The 16163-nt window shown below is 40.0% G+C and overlaps 1 protein-coding gene across 4 annotated transcripts in view; it reads right to left on the bottom strand.

Moving 5' to 3' along the window:
- Window positions 1–372: 372 nt before the first annotated feature.
- Window positions 373–16163, bottom strand: part of PIBF1 (progesterone immunomodulatory binding factor 1) — a 215576-nt gene continuing 199785 nt past the window's right edge. For 2 of the 4 annotated variants that reach the window (XR_009549985.1, XM_060191513.1), the window contains one exon: window positions 373–676. Coding sequence is in view for 2 of the 4 variants with exons in the window: in XM_060191513.1 (XP_060047496.1) it covers window positions 626–676 (51 nt within the window). In the remaining 2 variants the exon portion in view is untranslated. Of the gene's footprint in view, window positions 677–9580; window positions 9740–16163 lie in introns of those variants that run through there. The other 2 variants (XM_007526802.3, XR_009549986.1) reach the window with 2 other exon arrangements.

Here is a 16163-nt window from a genome sequence, read left to right as displayed (position 1 = left end):
ATACTGTGTAACATAAAGCAAGCACAGACTTTAAAGGAAGAATCAGCCCTTTATACATATGGACCTGCATGGCTTCTGACCACCATTACTGGGCATTTGGAGTTCATAAAGGTTTTGGTGTACTTATGATATGACAGTTACTATCCAAATTTGCATAACTAGAAGATCTACTCATTAATATAACCACTAACACATTTACATTAACCTGAGCACTTCTCAGTTCTGGTTTATGCTGGACTGAACCTGGTTCCTCAGAGCCTCAAGGTCAAAAGTCTTCTGCATTGTGTTATGCTATCATCCCCTTGGTACCACCAAAAGTATTTTCAAGTCACACACTTTAAAATGTAGTGAAAAAATATGAAAGCTCCAAAATTTAAACCATAAAGTATATGATATTTATTTTATAACAAAATAGATGACACCATATATAAAGTATACAGTTGTCTGCACTTTATACATTTTGGTTATTATGTTAAAATTTGTTAATTTCACTATCGAAATAATAAAATAAACTTTAAAATAATTATTTAAAAAAATGCCAAGTACATGATTGAGATAAAGTTTTTGTTCATTAGAAAATAATTCCAGGAGTAAATAATGATAGATACCAAATCTGTTCAAAACACTAAGTCTTCATCTTTGGTTTCTTAGACCATTCAGGTGCTTCTTTTTTAGTCTGTTAAAAATAAAGAGAAAATCAAGTAAAATGTGTACAAAATACAAAAGAGGCAATTTAGCAAACTACGTATGTACATTTGCGCTTTTAATGTACGATTACAGTAAACAACTTCTTTCTTGAATTCAGCGGGGTACTTAAGCATGAAGATTTGTCTTTTGTCAGAAATAACCTCCTACCTGAAATACCTGCTGGAAAAATTCACATCTCTGTTTTCTGGCTTAGTCTGCATTTAACTTAGTCTACAGAAGTAAGTACTGTAAGAGTTGATTCTAGTTTCATAGAGAATTCTAAGAAATCAGGGATACAGCTTTCTTTTAGGTTTTTTTGTTTTGTTTGTTTGTTTCTGTTTTGACTATCTTCTTTTTTTTAATTGGATAGACAGCCAGAAATCAAGAGGGTAAGGGGAAATAAGAGAGGGAGAGAGAAAGAGAGATATCTGCAGCACTACCTCACCACTTGTAAAGCTTTCCCCTTGCAGATGGGGACCGGGGATCAAACCTAGGTTTTTGTGCAATGTAACATTGAGTACAACAAGATGTGTCACCACCTGGTCTTTTAGTTGTTTTATCCACTTTCATATGGGGTTTCATTGCTCTGGGCTGATTTTTTTCAGAGAGAAAAAGAGACAAAAAAGGGTGGGGGAAGGCTCAAGCCCAGGTTGTATAAAACAGGAATCTTCTCAGGTGAGGGATTTTGCTGGTCTGGTTTTTATTTATTATTATTTTTTAAATATTTATTTATTTATTCCCTTTTGTTGCCCGTATTGTTTTATTATTGTAGTGATTATTGTTGTTGTTATTGATGTCATCGTTGTTGGATAGGACAGAGAGAAATGGAGAGAGGAGGGGAAGACAGAGAGGGGGAGAGAAAGATAGACACCTGCAGACCTGCTTCACCACCTGTGAAGCGACTCCCCTGCAGGTGGGGAACCGGGGTCTCGAACTGGGATCCTTAGACCAGTCCATTAACGCTTTGCGCCACGTCTGCTTAACCTGCTGCACAACCACCCGCCCGACTCCCCTGGTATTTATTATTTTCATGAGAGTGTGGGGGGGGTGGAAGCAGAGGGAGAGTGGGGGAGGGGGAGGGAGGACATACAAAGCCTTGCTCTACCATCTGTAAAACTACTTGTACACTAGCTCACTTGGATTGTGTGCTGCTTTGCCCTGTGCAGAACCCAGATTTGAGCCCAGTCTTCACCACATTAACAGAAGCTTCAGTGCTGTGGCTTTTTTGACTCTCTTTTTGTTTCTGTCTTTAAAAACAAACAAACAAACAAACAAACAAAACCTACTTGTTTTGTCTTTGATCTCATGTGGCTAGGATCTCACACATTCAGGACCCCAGTGGAAGAATTCCTAGATCCAAATGACTGTGCTGGGCTGGTGAGACAGCTCACCTGCAAGGGGCCTTGCCTTGCTGTGTGATCAAGCCAGGCTTAAACCTTGGTCCCCATAGCACTAGGGGAAGAGTCAGTGCTGTGATAACTTTACCAGTCTGTCTTTCCCTTCTTATATGGGGTGTGGCACAGTGGATAAAGAGTGGGGCTTGGGGCTGTGTGGTGGTGCACTTGGTTGAGCACATAAGTTATAATGTGCAAAAACTTGGGTTTGAGCTGCCCGTCACCATCTGTAGGGTGGAAGCTTTTGGAAGTGTGAAGCAGTGTGGCAGCTGTCTCTCTGTCTCTCTTCCTCTCTATCACCCCCTTCCCTCTCGATTTCTGGCTGTTTCTATCCAATAATTAAATAAAGATTAAAAAAAAATCTTTAAAAAAAAAAAGATTGGACTTGAGTTTGATCTCTGGTATCTCATGTTTCAGAATAAAGTTCTGGTTCGCTCTCTCTTGGAATATATATATATATATGTGTGTGTGTGTGTATATATATATGTATATATTTAAAATTAAGATATTTAAAGGGAGGGAGTGGAACCAGCATAATGGTTCTCATGCCTGAGACATCAAAAACAAAAAAATATTTTAAACCTGAGCCTTGTTTTTTGTGAAGCTGCTGAATAACTTCTGGCCCAACTTTTATTTTACATTTTGAGAGAAACAAATGAACCATCCCATCATTCTTGCAGCTCTGTCGGTTCTGGGTGTCGGTTCTGTCTTTGTTGCTGTCATGAGGTTGTTGGGGCCTGAATCCAGGGTCTGACATAGGAAAGTACAGTAAGGTATGCAATCTACCTACCGAGTCACCTTCAGGTTTCTAAATCTTTATTTATTTAGTGATAATAAGAGAGATCCCAGAGAAATGTTCTGGTGTATACAGTGCTGGGAAGTAAGCCTGTGGCCTTGGGTGGTTTGCTAAGTATGTAAATCTATCCATTGAGATCCTTCACTAACTACTTAATCAGAAATGTTTGATTCCTCATCATTTTTTTTCTTTTCTTTTCTTTCTTTTTTTTTTTCCCCTTCCAGAACACTACTGAAATCTAGTTCATGGTGGTGCCGGAAATTGAATGTGAGACTTCAGGGCCTCAGACTACGAATCCACTGCTCCTGGAAGCTAGTTTTTCTTCCTTCGTTGCCCTTGTTGTTTATCATTGTTACTGTCATTGCTGTAATTGTTGTTGGACAGGACAGAGAGAAATCGAAAGAGGAGGGGAAGACAGAGTGGGAGAGAAAGATAGATAAGACACCTGCAGACCTGCTTCATGGCTTGTGAAGTGACCCCCCCCACAGGTATGGAGTGGGGGATCGAACCAGGATCCATAAGCTGGTCCTTGTGCTTCATGCCATGTGCTCTGAACCTGCTGTGCCCCCAGCATGAATTTTATTTTTTTGCATAACCTTTGTGCTATCTTCCCAGCCCCTTATTTCACTTGCTACCTACATTCTAAACAGTTCTTAACTTTTACTGAAATATCGTTTTAGCTTCTTACTCTGTTCTAATCTTGGCCCTACTGGTTTACTTTGGAAACTGATCATTAGTGGCTAGACTTCTGCAAGTTTCCTAAACTTGATTTGACTTTTTCTTCCATTCCTTTCCATTCACATCCTTAAGCTTTTTAATCTTATCTTTTAAAATGCAAATTTGCAGTTAAATACTTCGGTAATTCTTTATTTAAAACAAAGTTTAAAGTTCTTAGAATTAATGGTGAAAGAAGCCTCCAAGGCAAAGTAAGGACCCAATGCTGTCTATCCTAAACATTTAAAAGGTTGCTGAGTTGAGCCTGAGTCCAAAGAAAAAAATCAGAATGTTAGATGATTAATCAGTAATAAGAAAAGTAATTATCATTTGTACAGGACTGGCTGTCAGCTTTACTAGCTTTTTTACTTTTTATTATTTTTATTTTTTAAAATATATTTTATTTATTTATTAATGAGAAAGATAGGAAGAGAGAGAAAGAACCAGACATCACCCTGGTACATGTGCTGTTGGGGATCGAACTCAGAACCTCATGCTTGAGAGTTCAGTGCTTTATCTACTGCACTAGCCCCCAGATCACAACTTTTTATTATTTTAAAAAATGTTTTATGTGTCATATATTTTTAAAATATTTATTTATTCCCTTTATGTTGCCCTTGTTGTTTTATAGTTGTAGTTATTATTATTATTATTATTTTTAAAGATTTTATTTATTTATGAGAAAGATAGGAGGAGAGAGAAAGAACCAGATATCACTCTGGCACATGTGCTGCCGGGGATCGAACTTGGGACCTCATGCTTCAGAGTGCAAAGCTTAATCACTGCACCACCTCCCGGACCACTAGTTGTAGTTATTATTATTGTTATTGTTATTGATGTCATTGTTGGATAGGACAGAGAGAAATGGAGAGAGGAGGGGAAGACAGAGAGGAGAGAAAGACACCTGCAGATCTGCTTCACTGCCTGTGAAGTGACTCCCTTGCCAGGGGCTCGAACCGGGATCCTTACACGGGTCCTTGCACTTTGCGCCACCTGCGCTTAACCTGCTGTGCTACCACCCAACTCCCATGTGTCATATTTTTAATGAGAAATACCAATGCACTGCTCAGCTCTGGCTGACAGTGGTGGTGGTTGGGGAGGGGCGGATTGAACTTGGGACTTCGGAGCCTCAGGCAGGAGAGTCTTTTTGCATAATCATTATGCTATCTCCCCTGCCTTTTACTTCACTAGGGCTAAGTAACTGCACTATAAATCCACCATTTTGGGTGGCCATTTTTTCTTCCCTTTTTTGTCTTTATTTTATAGGCCAGGGGGAAACTGAGAGGACAGTGGGAGAGAGACACCTGCAGATCTGTTTAACTGATAGTGAAGTTTTCCCCATGCAGGTGGGGAGCAGGGGCTTGAACCTGGGTCTTTGAGCATTGTAACATGCATGCTTAACCAGATACACCACTGCAAGGCCCTTCCTTCCTTCTTTCCTTCCTTCCTTCCCTCCCCCCCCTTTTTTTTTTTACAACTTTTTAAAAGTTGTCATTTATTAATTAATGACAAAGATAGGAGGAAAGAGAGAGAAAGAACCAGACATCACTCTGGTATGTGTGCTGCTGGGGATCGAACTCAGTACTTCATGCTTAAGAGTCCACTGCTTTATCCACTGCACCACCTCCCGGACCACTTTTCTTTCTTTTTAGTAGCCACAGATTTGTAAGCAAAAGGGAGTAATACTGAGAAATCTATGATTCTCAAACAGTCAGATCAAAAGAGTGGCTGGAAAAAGCAAGCCAGCTGAAAAGTCTAATGTAATTTTATTTTCCAGTCACAGAAAAACATTTATGCCAGTATTTTTGCTTGTGGAAAAAATTTTCCCCCAGATCAAAAGTGAGAGGAAAAGAGGAAGAGAAAGACAGATATTACAGAACTTCTCCATCGCTCACGAAGCTTCCCCTCTGCACTTGGTGCTCTCATTTGGTAGTCAAGGGCTTGAACCTGGTTCTCTGTACATGGTAAAGTATGAGCTCTATAGGGTGAACTGTGTCCTGGGCACTATACTACTATTTTTGAAACTGTCAGCTTCTTGAAGAGAGTAAAGTGAAAGACACAGAGAAAGAAATTAACTGTAGGCTTCTTCAGTAATATTCCAATAAAACAAAAGAAAAAAATTCTAGGTCTCAACCCAAGGTTAGGGAAGTCTATTTGGTCAGGGATGTGGGGGGGTGGGGTCACATATGGTTATGCTAAGAGACTCTCATGCCCGAGGTTCCAAAGTCCCAGGTTCAATCCCTCACACCACTGTAAACCAGAGCTGAGCAGTGCTCTGGGGGGAAAAAAAAAATTAAAAAAGGAAGTCAATTCAGTGGCTAAAGATCAGAGACAGTTAATCTAAGAGGGCGCATAACCCAGGTTCAAAGTTCTAGTAGAAGGACAGTATAGCTCTGGGGGATCTCTCTCTCTCTCTCTCTCTCTCTCTCTCTCTCTCTCTCCAGTTGAAAAACTGATACCCTCTTTCCCCAGTGATCAGAACTGAGAATAAAAATGCAGATGTGAGTAGAAAACATGCATGACTTTCACGAGTGGTGAAGCAGGGCTATAGGTGTCTCTCTGTCTCTCTCCCTCTCTATCTCTCTCCCCTCTCAATTTCTCTCTGTCTCTATGCAATAATAAATAAATAAAATATATTAAAGAGAGAGATAGAGAGAGATGGAGAGGGTTTTCCCCTATTTCCTCTTCTTTCCTGCTTAGAATGCAGATATGATGGCTAAGGTTACAGCAACCAAATTCTGACACTGAAGTTAGCAGGCACACATCATGGAGGCTGAAAAGAAGGCAATGGGACCTAGATCTCTGACGACTTCAAAGGGTCACTGCTATACCTGTAATGTGTGGCTCTAGGCCTGAGAGACTCGATCATTAGCTTAAGCCACTTAAATGGCAGTGGGGCATAATTCGAAAGACACTGACACTCATTAGTAGTATTTATTTGTCTATTTATTTATTTTCACTTTTGTTGCCCTTGTTGTTTTTCATTGTTGTTGTAGTTATTATTGTTGTTGTTGTTATTGATGTCATCATTGTTAGAAAGGACAGAGAGAAATGGAGAGGAGGGGAAGACAGAGAGGGGAAGAGAAAGACACCTGCAGACCTGCTTCACTGCTTGTAAAGCGACTCCCCTGCAGTTGGGGACCTGAGGGCTCCAACCGGGATCCTTATGCTGGTCCTTGCACTTCGAGCCACGTGCTCTTAACCTGATGTGCTACTGCCCAACTCCCCATTAGTAGTTTCTTATTTATATATAGTCAGACTGTAAAAGTTCAAGGTGTTATTTAAATGTGAGAGGAAAATGGAGGAGTGGGTTTTTTTTTTCTTTCTTTCTCTGTCTCTTTAAACAATTAACCAGTTCAATATTCTTTTTTTGTTTGTTTGTTTTGCTTTACAGCTTCTGAAGCGACTCCCCTGCAGGTGGGACACAGGGGGCTCGAACCAGCATTCTTACACCAGTCCTTGTGCTTTGCGCCACCTGTGCTTAACCCACTGCTCTACCACCCGACTACCTAACTACCTAACTAGTTAATATTAACCAGAGCACTGCTCAGCTCTGGCTTATGGTGGTGCTGGGGATTGAACCTGGGGACTTTGGTTGAACCTGGTGCCTCAGGGATAGAAGTCTTTTTATATCTTCCTAGCCCTCACCTTTTTCTTGGGAGAGAGGAGACACACCCAAAGCACTGCCTCACAGCTCATGAAACTTCAGCCCTACAGGTGGAGGTTGGGGCTTGAACCTGGCTAATCAAGCATTTAAAAAAATTTTTTTTTCATTTATTTATTATTGGATAGAGACAGAAATTGAGGGGGAGGGGGAGGTAGAGAGGAAGAGACATAGAGACACCTGCAGCCCTGCTTCACCATTCATGAAGCTTCCCCCCTGGCAGGTGGGGACTGGGGGCTTGAACCTGGGTCCTTGAGCACTGTAATGTGAGTGTTTAACCTGCTCCACCAAGCCTGGGGCCCACTAATCAAGCATTTATGTGTGTACTCTATCAGGTGCAACACTCCTGGTCCTATGGGGAAGTGTGCACACATTACCATGCACAAGGACTCAGGCTTAAATCCTTGGTCCCCAGCTATAGGAGTAAGCTTCAAGAATGGTAGCGCAGTGAGTTAAGCTTATGTGGTGTGAAGCTCAAGGACTGGCGTAAGGATCCCAGTTCCAACCCCTGGCTCCCCACCTGTAGAGGGGAGTTGCTTCATAGGCAGTGACGCAGGTCTGCAAGTGTCTATCTTTCTCTCCCCACCTCTCTGTCTTCTACTCCTCTCTCCATTTCTCTCTGTCCTATCTAACAACGACAACATCATCAACAACAACAATAATAACTACAAGGGCAACAAAAAGGAAAAAAATATATATATATAAAGAAAAAATGTGGTCCAGGAGGTAGCACAGTGATAAAGCTTTGGACTCTCAAGCATCAGGTCCTGAGTTCGATCCCCAGCAGCACATGTGCCAGAGTGATGTCTGGTTCTTTCTCTCTCCTCCTATCTTTCTCATTAATAAATAAATAATATATCTTTTAAAAAATTTTAAAAAAAGAATGGTGAAGCAGTGTGCTGATGTCTTTCCTTCTTTCTCCCTATTTTCCGTCCCTCTAGATTTATCTTAGTCCCTATAATAAAATGAAATAAAGCACAAAGATAAAAAGGCAACCAAGCAATTGGGAGAAAATATTTGCACACCATAATCTGATAAGAGATTGGTATTGAAATCCTGGTCTTTGCATATACCAGAGTGATGCTCTAGTGTTTCTTCTCCTTCCACATCCCCAACCCCAAATAAATAAATACATCTCGAGAGAGGGAGAGAGAGAGGTTGGTATTGACAGTTTATGGAGAAATCAGAAAGCTCAACAACAGCATAATAAACCAAGTAAAAAAGTGGAGGAAAAATCTGAATAGCCAATTCTTTAAAGAGGGCATTTGGTGTCCTGGGAGGTGAACAGATCTTTGAATTCCCAAACACTGTAAAAAAAAAAAAAAAAAAAAAAAGCTTTGCTTTTCTCTCTTTCCCCCACCTCATAACTAAATAAATGTAAAATTAAATAAAAGCAAAGAGAATGGCCCACAACCATATGAAAAATTGTTCCAGGGCCAGGTGATGGTGCACCTAGTTAAACACTTACATTACAACATGCAAGGACCGAGTTAAAGTCCCTGGTCCCCACCTGTTGGGGGAAAGCTTCACAAGAAGTGAAGCAAGGCTATAGGTGTCTCTCTATCTCTCTCCATCTCTATCTCCTCCTTCCTTATCAGTTTCTCTCTATATATCCAATAATAAATAAATTATGTATACATATACTGCTTCACATCACATATCATTGGGAAAAATGAATATTAAGAATATGGTGAAATACCACCTCATACCTACATCAACAAGATGACAAGTGAAGGAGAGGATGTGAGAAAAAGGAGCACTGATATACTGCTGGTGAAATGTAAAATAGTGCAAACCCTGTGGAAAACAGTATGGAGAGTCCTTCAACAACTAAAAAAGGAACTATCTTATGATCTAGCAAGACCACTCCAAGAAATATATCCAAAGAGCATAGAGGCACTAATCTGAAGGGACATATGCAGCCCTGTGTTCACAGCTGCACTACTTATATATGTCCAAGACTGATGGCTGAATAAAATAAATTATTGGGTATACATTCTATAGAACACGACTCTGCAATAAGAAAGATGAGAATGTATCAATATCCCCTGGGACAAAAATGGATGAAATTGGAGGTTATCATTAATAAATAAATATTTAAAATATATACATAACTTATGGTTGGGAGAGGAAAAAAAAAGAGAGAGAGGCCAGAATGCTGTTCCTGAGGTCACATGCATGCAAATTCCAGGATCTTCTAGCAGAATCACCTGGTGATTCTGGTGACATAATACCATTCAAACTAATATGAATATGTGGAAAATTTAGTTAAGGGTTATGAAAATTCTATGATATCACTATTATTAAATTATTATTTGTACTTACAAAGAGTGTTGGTTTGGGTATAAGAACATTATCTTCACTTTCTCTAGGCACAGTCAAAGGTATTGACTTTTGATTTTCCACCACATTTTTGGATTCCACTTTATTCTCAGAGTGCTTGCTTCGAATATTAGTCAGAATCTGTTTCATTGCTGCCAATTCCTGATGACATATGAAAATAAGAGACAACGTTAAGTGTAATCGTAGTAAGAGCAATATCAACTCTAGTTTCATCTGCTCTATTCCTACCGTTGGGTTCCTGTTTATTAAACAATTTGTCTTGCTTTTTATATTACCACCTTTCAGCCACCAAGTTGCTATCCTGACTTCCCTGGGCATACAACCTCACCAATGTGTCCTGGAACCTCACCTCCTCAGAGCCCTGCCCTACTAGAGAAAGATAGAAACAGACTGGGAGTATGGATCCACCTGCCAATGTCTATGTCCAGTGGAGAAGCAATTATAGAAGTCAGATCTTCCATGTTCTGCACCCCATAAAGAATTTTGGTCCATAATCTCAGAAAGGGATAAAGAATAGGGAAGCTTCCAATGGAGGGGATGGGAAATGAAGCTCTGATGGTAGGAACTATGTTGGAATTGTACAACCGTTATCTTACAATCTTGTTAATCATTATTAAATCACTAATAAAAAAAATCAATGTCAAAACATTTATTTTTGTTCCAGAAATTTGAAGAAATATTTGAAGCAATTACACTATATTAAGGAGGAAAGTTGTGCATGTAGCAAACTACTAATGTATAATAAAGGTAAACATGAATACCAGCCAGTATGATAAACACACCAATTCAGAGTCTAGTGATTCATAAAGTTTTATTTTTTAAAAAAGATTTTATTTATTTATTTATTTATTTATTTATTTATTTATTTATTTATTTATTTATGAGAAAGATAGTAGGAGAAAGAAAGAACCAGACATCACTATGGCCCATGTGTTCCCAAGGATTGAACTCAGAACCTCATGCTTGAGCGTCCAAAGCTTTATTACTGCGCCACCTCCCAGACCACAAGTTCTATTTTTTAAAAAATATACTTATTTTAACAAGAAGGAAAGAAACAAAGAGAGAAAAAAAGAAAGAGAGAGACCAGAGCACTGCTCAATGCTGGTTTATGGTGGTCCAGGAAGGGGACTGAACCTAGGACTCTAGAGCCTCCAGTTTGAAAGTTGTTTTTTTTTTTAAGATTTTGTTTATTTATTTATTCATGAAGAAGATAGGAGGTGAGAGAGAGAAAGAGCCAGACATCACTCTGGTACATGTGCTGTCAGGGATAAAATTTAGGACCTCATGCTCAAGAGTCAAAGGCTTTATCCACTGCACTACCTCCCGGACCACTTGAAAGTCTTTTTACATAATCATTATGCTGTCTCCCCTGCCCAGATTCTTAAAGTTTTCTGCACATTGGAATCATCTCAGGAATTTAAAAAAACTACTGATGCCTGTCCCACTCCCAGAGACTGTGAGATAATTCGGTTAGGTATGGTCTTGACTTTGGAACTTCTCCAGGATTCTTCAGTGATACTAATACACATTCAAATTTGAGAATCACTAGCATTATTTTCCACCACAGGGTCATTTTATCCCCCCCCAACCCGTTTGCACTTAGGGAGTACATTATCTAGGCACTTAACTTTTTCTCTCAGCATCTTAAGGATCCTAATTCCTTTTTAGGTTTAATATAAGGTTTTAGAGAAAAAAAAAATACAAATTTTTCTTCTTGCCTACCAATTAGCAATTCCAACATTAAGCTTAATACATAGCTTCAGGGTGTGTATGTGTGTGTGTGTGTGTGTGTGTGTGTGTGTGTGTGTGTGTGTACGATGTGCCCATTAAGCCATGGACTGAACCCAGGGCCTCCATCAGCATGAAGCATATATGTTCTACCAGTGGTCCTTTCAGCATTTATATTACTATATATATATATATATATATATGTACATTTAAAGAAACTTAATTTTTTCCCTTTTGTTGCCCTTGTTGTTTATTGTTGTTGTTGTTGGATAGGACAGAGAGAAATGGAGAGAGGAGGGGAAGACAGAGAGGGGAAAGATAGACACCTGCAGACGTGCTTCACCACCTGTGAAACGAACCCCCTGCAGGTGGGGAGTCAGCGGCTCTAACCGGGATCCTTACACTGGTCCTTGAGCTTCATGCCACGTGCGCTAAACCCGCTGTGCTACCACCCGGCTCCCTCTATTACAATATTACTCATTACCATATTATTCTCAATGTTTCTCCCCCAACCTCAATACTTTTATTTTTATTTTAATGTTTTAATTATCTTTATTTATTGGATAGAGACAGCCAGAATTCTAGAGGGAAGAGGGTGACAGAGAGGGAGGGAAGGAGGGAGAGAGAGAGAGAAACCTGCTGCCCTGCTTCATCACTTGCAAAGCTTTCCCCCTGAAGAGGGGGACCGGGGGTTCGAACCTGAGTCCTTGCACATTATAACATGTGCTCTTAACTAAGTATGCCACAACCCAGCCCCACCCCCCATGCTTTTATACATGAAAACCAAAGGGCCTGGGCAGTGGCAAACCCAGTTATCACGCATGTTACAATCAGCAAGGTCCAGGGTTCAAACTCCTGATTTCTACCTGCAAGGAAAAACTTTTCAAAAGCACCAAAACAGTGCTGTAGGTGTCTTTTTTTTTTCTCACTCTCTATCTTCCCCTCCCCTTTTGATTTCTCTTTCTCTCTTTACATAACCACTATGCTATCTACCCCCAGCCCTCTTTTTTTTTTAAAAGGTTTTATTTATTTATTAATGAGAAAGATAGGAGGAGAAAGAGAGAGAAAGAACCAGACATCACTCTGGTGCTGCCAGGGATTGAACTCAGAACCTCATGCTTGAGAGTCCAGTGCTTTATCTACTGTGCTGCCTCCCAGGACACTGATTTCTGTTTTTATCCAATAAATAAGTAAATAAAATGTTTTAAAGAATGAAAACTAAGAAGTTGGCTTTATTAGTTGCCTTAATTACACTGAACTTCTTGAAAAAATTCAGATCCCATTTTTCATGCATTGCCTCTGCAGGCCTATTTTATCCTCCCCTCCCCAAAGGCAAGTCTTTCGCTTTTAACACAAACTACCAGATATTTATGACTAAGTACTAAATTGATTTCAATACAACTATATGGAGAGGCAAACTAACATCTTTTTTTTTTTTTTACCTGTACAACAGTGGGAGGCTGTGTTGAACGCAATGTTTTGCTATGACTTTATATTTCATCTTCATATTCCAACACACAAGAACTATGATAGAAAGAAGTTCTGCCCTCTCCTATTAGTCTGTTTATAGACGTTCGCTCCATGTCAGAGCAAGTTCTTACAGGCCCCCTTTTTTTCCCTGGCTGTCACTAGTTCTATTTAGAACCATCAAGCTTGAGTGGATATTTTAAAACAGAGCTGTTGAGTTTAAGCCCAGAGCTTTAATAAATCGTAGGGCCAAGTGAGGAGCTGGACGGAATGGTGCCAGGGTTGGTGCCAGAATTCTCTTTCTCCTTTCTGCAGTTCTGTGGTTGGCTTGGCCAATGCACATGAAAATCTGTGCAATTTTGAGATCACATTATGCTTTCAGATTATGTTACCCTATTTCTGTGTGCCTCTATCATGAAATAATCACTGATTTAATGCAAAAACACAAAGTTGTGGTAGATAGATATTGACCCCTGTTCTATCTACTTAGCAAGCTAAATGAAAGTGAAAAGAGGATTAGTCTACCATCCTATGAAAAAATAACTTTCGGACTAGGAAGATATGCTAATGGTAGCAAACAAACTTTCATGCCTGAGGCACCAGAGGCCCTTAGTTCAATTCCTGGCATCACCATAAACCAGAGATAAGCAGTGCTCTGTTAAAAACAAAATAAAATAAACCTCTACATTTTCAGTCAACTAGTAAGGGGACCCAAAATATTAAATGGAGGGAGTGTCTTCAACAAATTGTGTTAGGAAAACAAGGTTGATATGTGCAAGTGAATGAAATTGGACCAGCACCTATCACTGTGCATAAAAGTCAGCTCCAAGTGAGCCAAAGACATGGGCATTACACTAGGAAGCATCAAATACATCGGAGAAAACATCAGCAGAACCCTTCATGATCTATGCTTCAGAACTGTCTTTACAGACTCAAATCCAACAGCAAGGAAAACAAACAAAAAAATAAACCAATGGGACTACATCAAACTAAAAAGTTTCAAGACAACAAAGGGTACCAACAACCAAACAGAAAGATACACCCTACAATGTGGGAGTTTTAAAAAAATATCTTATTTATTTATGAGAAAGATAGGAGGAGAGAGAGAAAGAACCAGACATCACTCTGGCATATGTGCTTGATTGAACTCAGAACCTCATGCTTGATACACTGCACCACCTCTCAGACCACAGAGAAGATTTTTATACAATATTTCTCAAATAAAGGATTAATAACCAAAATAAGCAAAGAACTCAGAAAACTTATAAAAACAAATGAACAGTGGTCCAGGAGGTAGCGCAGTGGTAAAGCTTTGGACTCTCAAGCATGGGGTCCCGAGTTCGATTCCCGGCAGCACACATGTCAGAGTGATGTCTGGCTCTTTCTCTCTCCTCCTATCTTTCTCATAAATAAATAAAATCTTAAAAAATTACTTTGGGGAAAAATGATATAAAAAAAACAAACAACCCATTATAAAATAGGATAAGGACATGGACAGAAATTTCACTAAGGAAGAGATCCAACAAGACACTTGAGAAAGTGCTTAAAGTCACTGATGATCAGTAAAATGCAAATAAAAAATGAGATACCATTTTGCACCTGTGAAAATGTTATAAAATAGAAAGAATAGTAACAGCAAATGTTGGAAAGGATAATGGGGAGAGGGACACTTTTATACTGTTAGTGTGAATGTAAACTGGTCTAACTTTTGTGGAAAACAGTCTGGAGATTTCTCAGAACATAAGAAATAGATCTACCAAACCTGGACTGGAGTTGGTGTATTGCACCAAAGTAAAAGACTCTGGGGTGGGTGGGGGTGGGGGGAGAGTACAGGTCCCGGAAAAGGATGACAAAGGACCCAGTGGGGGTTGTATTGTTATGTGGAAAGCTGAGAAATGTTATGCATGTACAAACTATTGTATTTACTGTCAACTATAAAACATTAGTCCCCCAATAAAGAAATGGAAAAAAAAAAAAAAAGAATAGATCTACCCTTAGATCCAGCAATTTACTTTATGGGTATTTACCCAAAGGAATCAAAAACACCCATCAGAATAGATCTATGTACACCTATGATCATAGCAGTATAATCTGTAATAACTAAAACTTGCTTGGAAGCAACCTAGATGTCTAACAGAGTATTATTCAGCCATTAAAAATAAAGTCATCTCTTGTGGTCCTGGTCCTGGAGGTGGTGCAGTGGCTAAGGCACTAGACTCTGAGTTCGATCCCCGACAGCACATGTACCAGAGTGATGACTGGTTCTTTCTCTCCTCCTATTTTTCTCATGAATAAATAAATAAATTAAAAAAATAAATTAAGTCATCTCCTTTGTGTCATGTTGGATGGAACTTATAAACATCATGGTACATGGTCTGGGAGGTGACAAAGTAGGTAAATCACTGTACTCTCAGGTGTGAAGTCCTGAGTTCAATCCCTGGCAGCACATGTGTCAGAGTGATCTTTGGTTCTTTCTCTCTCTCCGCCTATCATTATACATACATACATACATACATACATACATCATGTTTGGTGAGATAAACCAAAAAGAGAAGAACAAATACTGAATACTTTCACTACAGGTGGAAACTTAATAAGGACAGAGGGAGAGAACACAAAGTAAAATCTGTACTGCACCAAGGATTTTGGGGAATGAGGGGGATGGAAGATGTGAAGAGAACCTTGGAGGCCTGAAGAATGATGATGGAAAAGGACCTAAATTATGGGGGAGAGTGTTCTGCTAAGAACTTTCATGGGGAGATGAGGACCTGTGTCAACAACTGCACTTCTTCTTCTTCTAGCGTTTGCCCTTCTTCCGTAGCCTGTCAACAGCATCAGGTTGAGCCTGATGTAAAGTTTCGAGACCTCCTTTGAATCTTGAGAGGTGGCAGTAGTTGACTATGTGGGTCATAGTCTGTCTGTAGCCCCAGGGGCAGTTCGGGTCATCTCTGGCTCCCCAGCGATGGAACATAGCAGCGCACCGGCCATGGCCTGTTCGATAGCGATTGAGGAGGGCCCAATCAGAACGTGCTAGGTCAAAGCCGGGTTGACGCTTGCAGTGGTCTGTGATGAGGTGTTTGTTCTTTACCTCAGCTGACTGCCAACTCTGTTTCCAAGAGTCTGGAACAGAGAAGTTCAGTGTAGGCATAGGGGACCAGATTGGATGATGAGACGTCAAGCGTTGGACAGGGTGGGCGAAGATATCCGCGTATATTGGCAGGTCCAGTCGAGCGTAGACGTGGGAAATGAACTTAGATGATGCCGCATCCCGACGAATATCTGGCGGGGCGATGTTGCTAAGAACTGGCAGCCATGGAACCGGGGTGGAACGGATGGTTCCAGAAATTATCCTCATGGAGGAATATAATTT

This window comes from Erinaceus europaeus, chromosome 5, assembly GCF_950295315.1.
Source record: "Erinaceus europaeus chromosome 5, mEriEur2.1, whole genome shotgun sequence".
Lineage (NCBI taxonomy): Eukaryota > Metazoa > Chordata > Mammalia > Eulipotyphla > Erinaceidae > Erinaceus > Erinaceus europaeus.
Note: the sequence above shows the minus strand (reverse complement) of the source record. Positions and strands in the feature narration are given on the sequence as shown.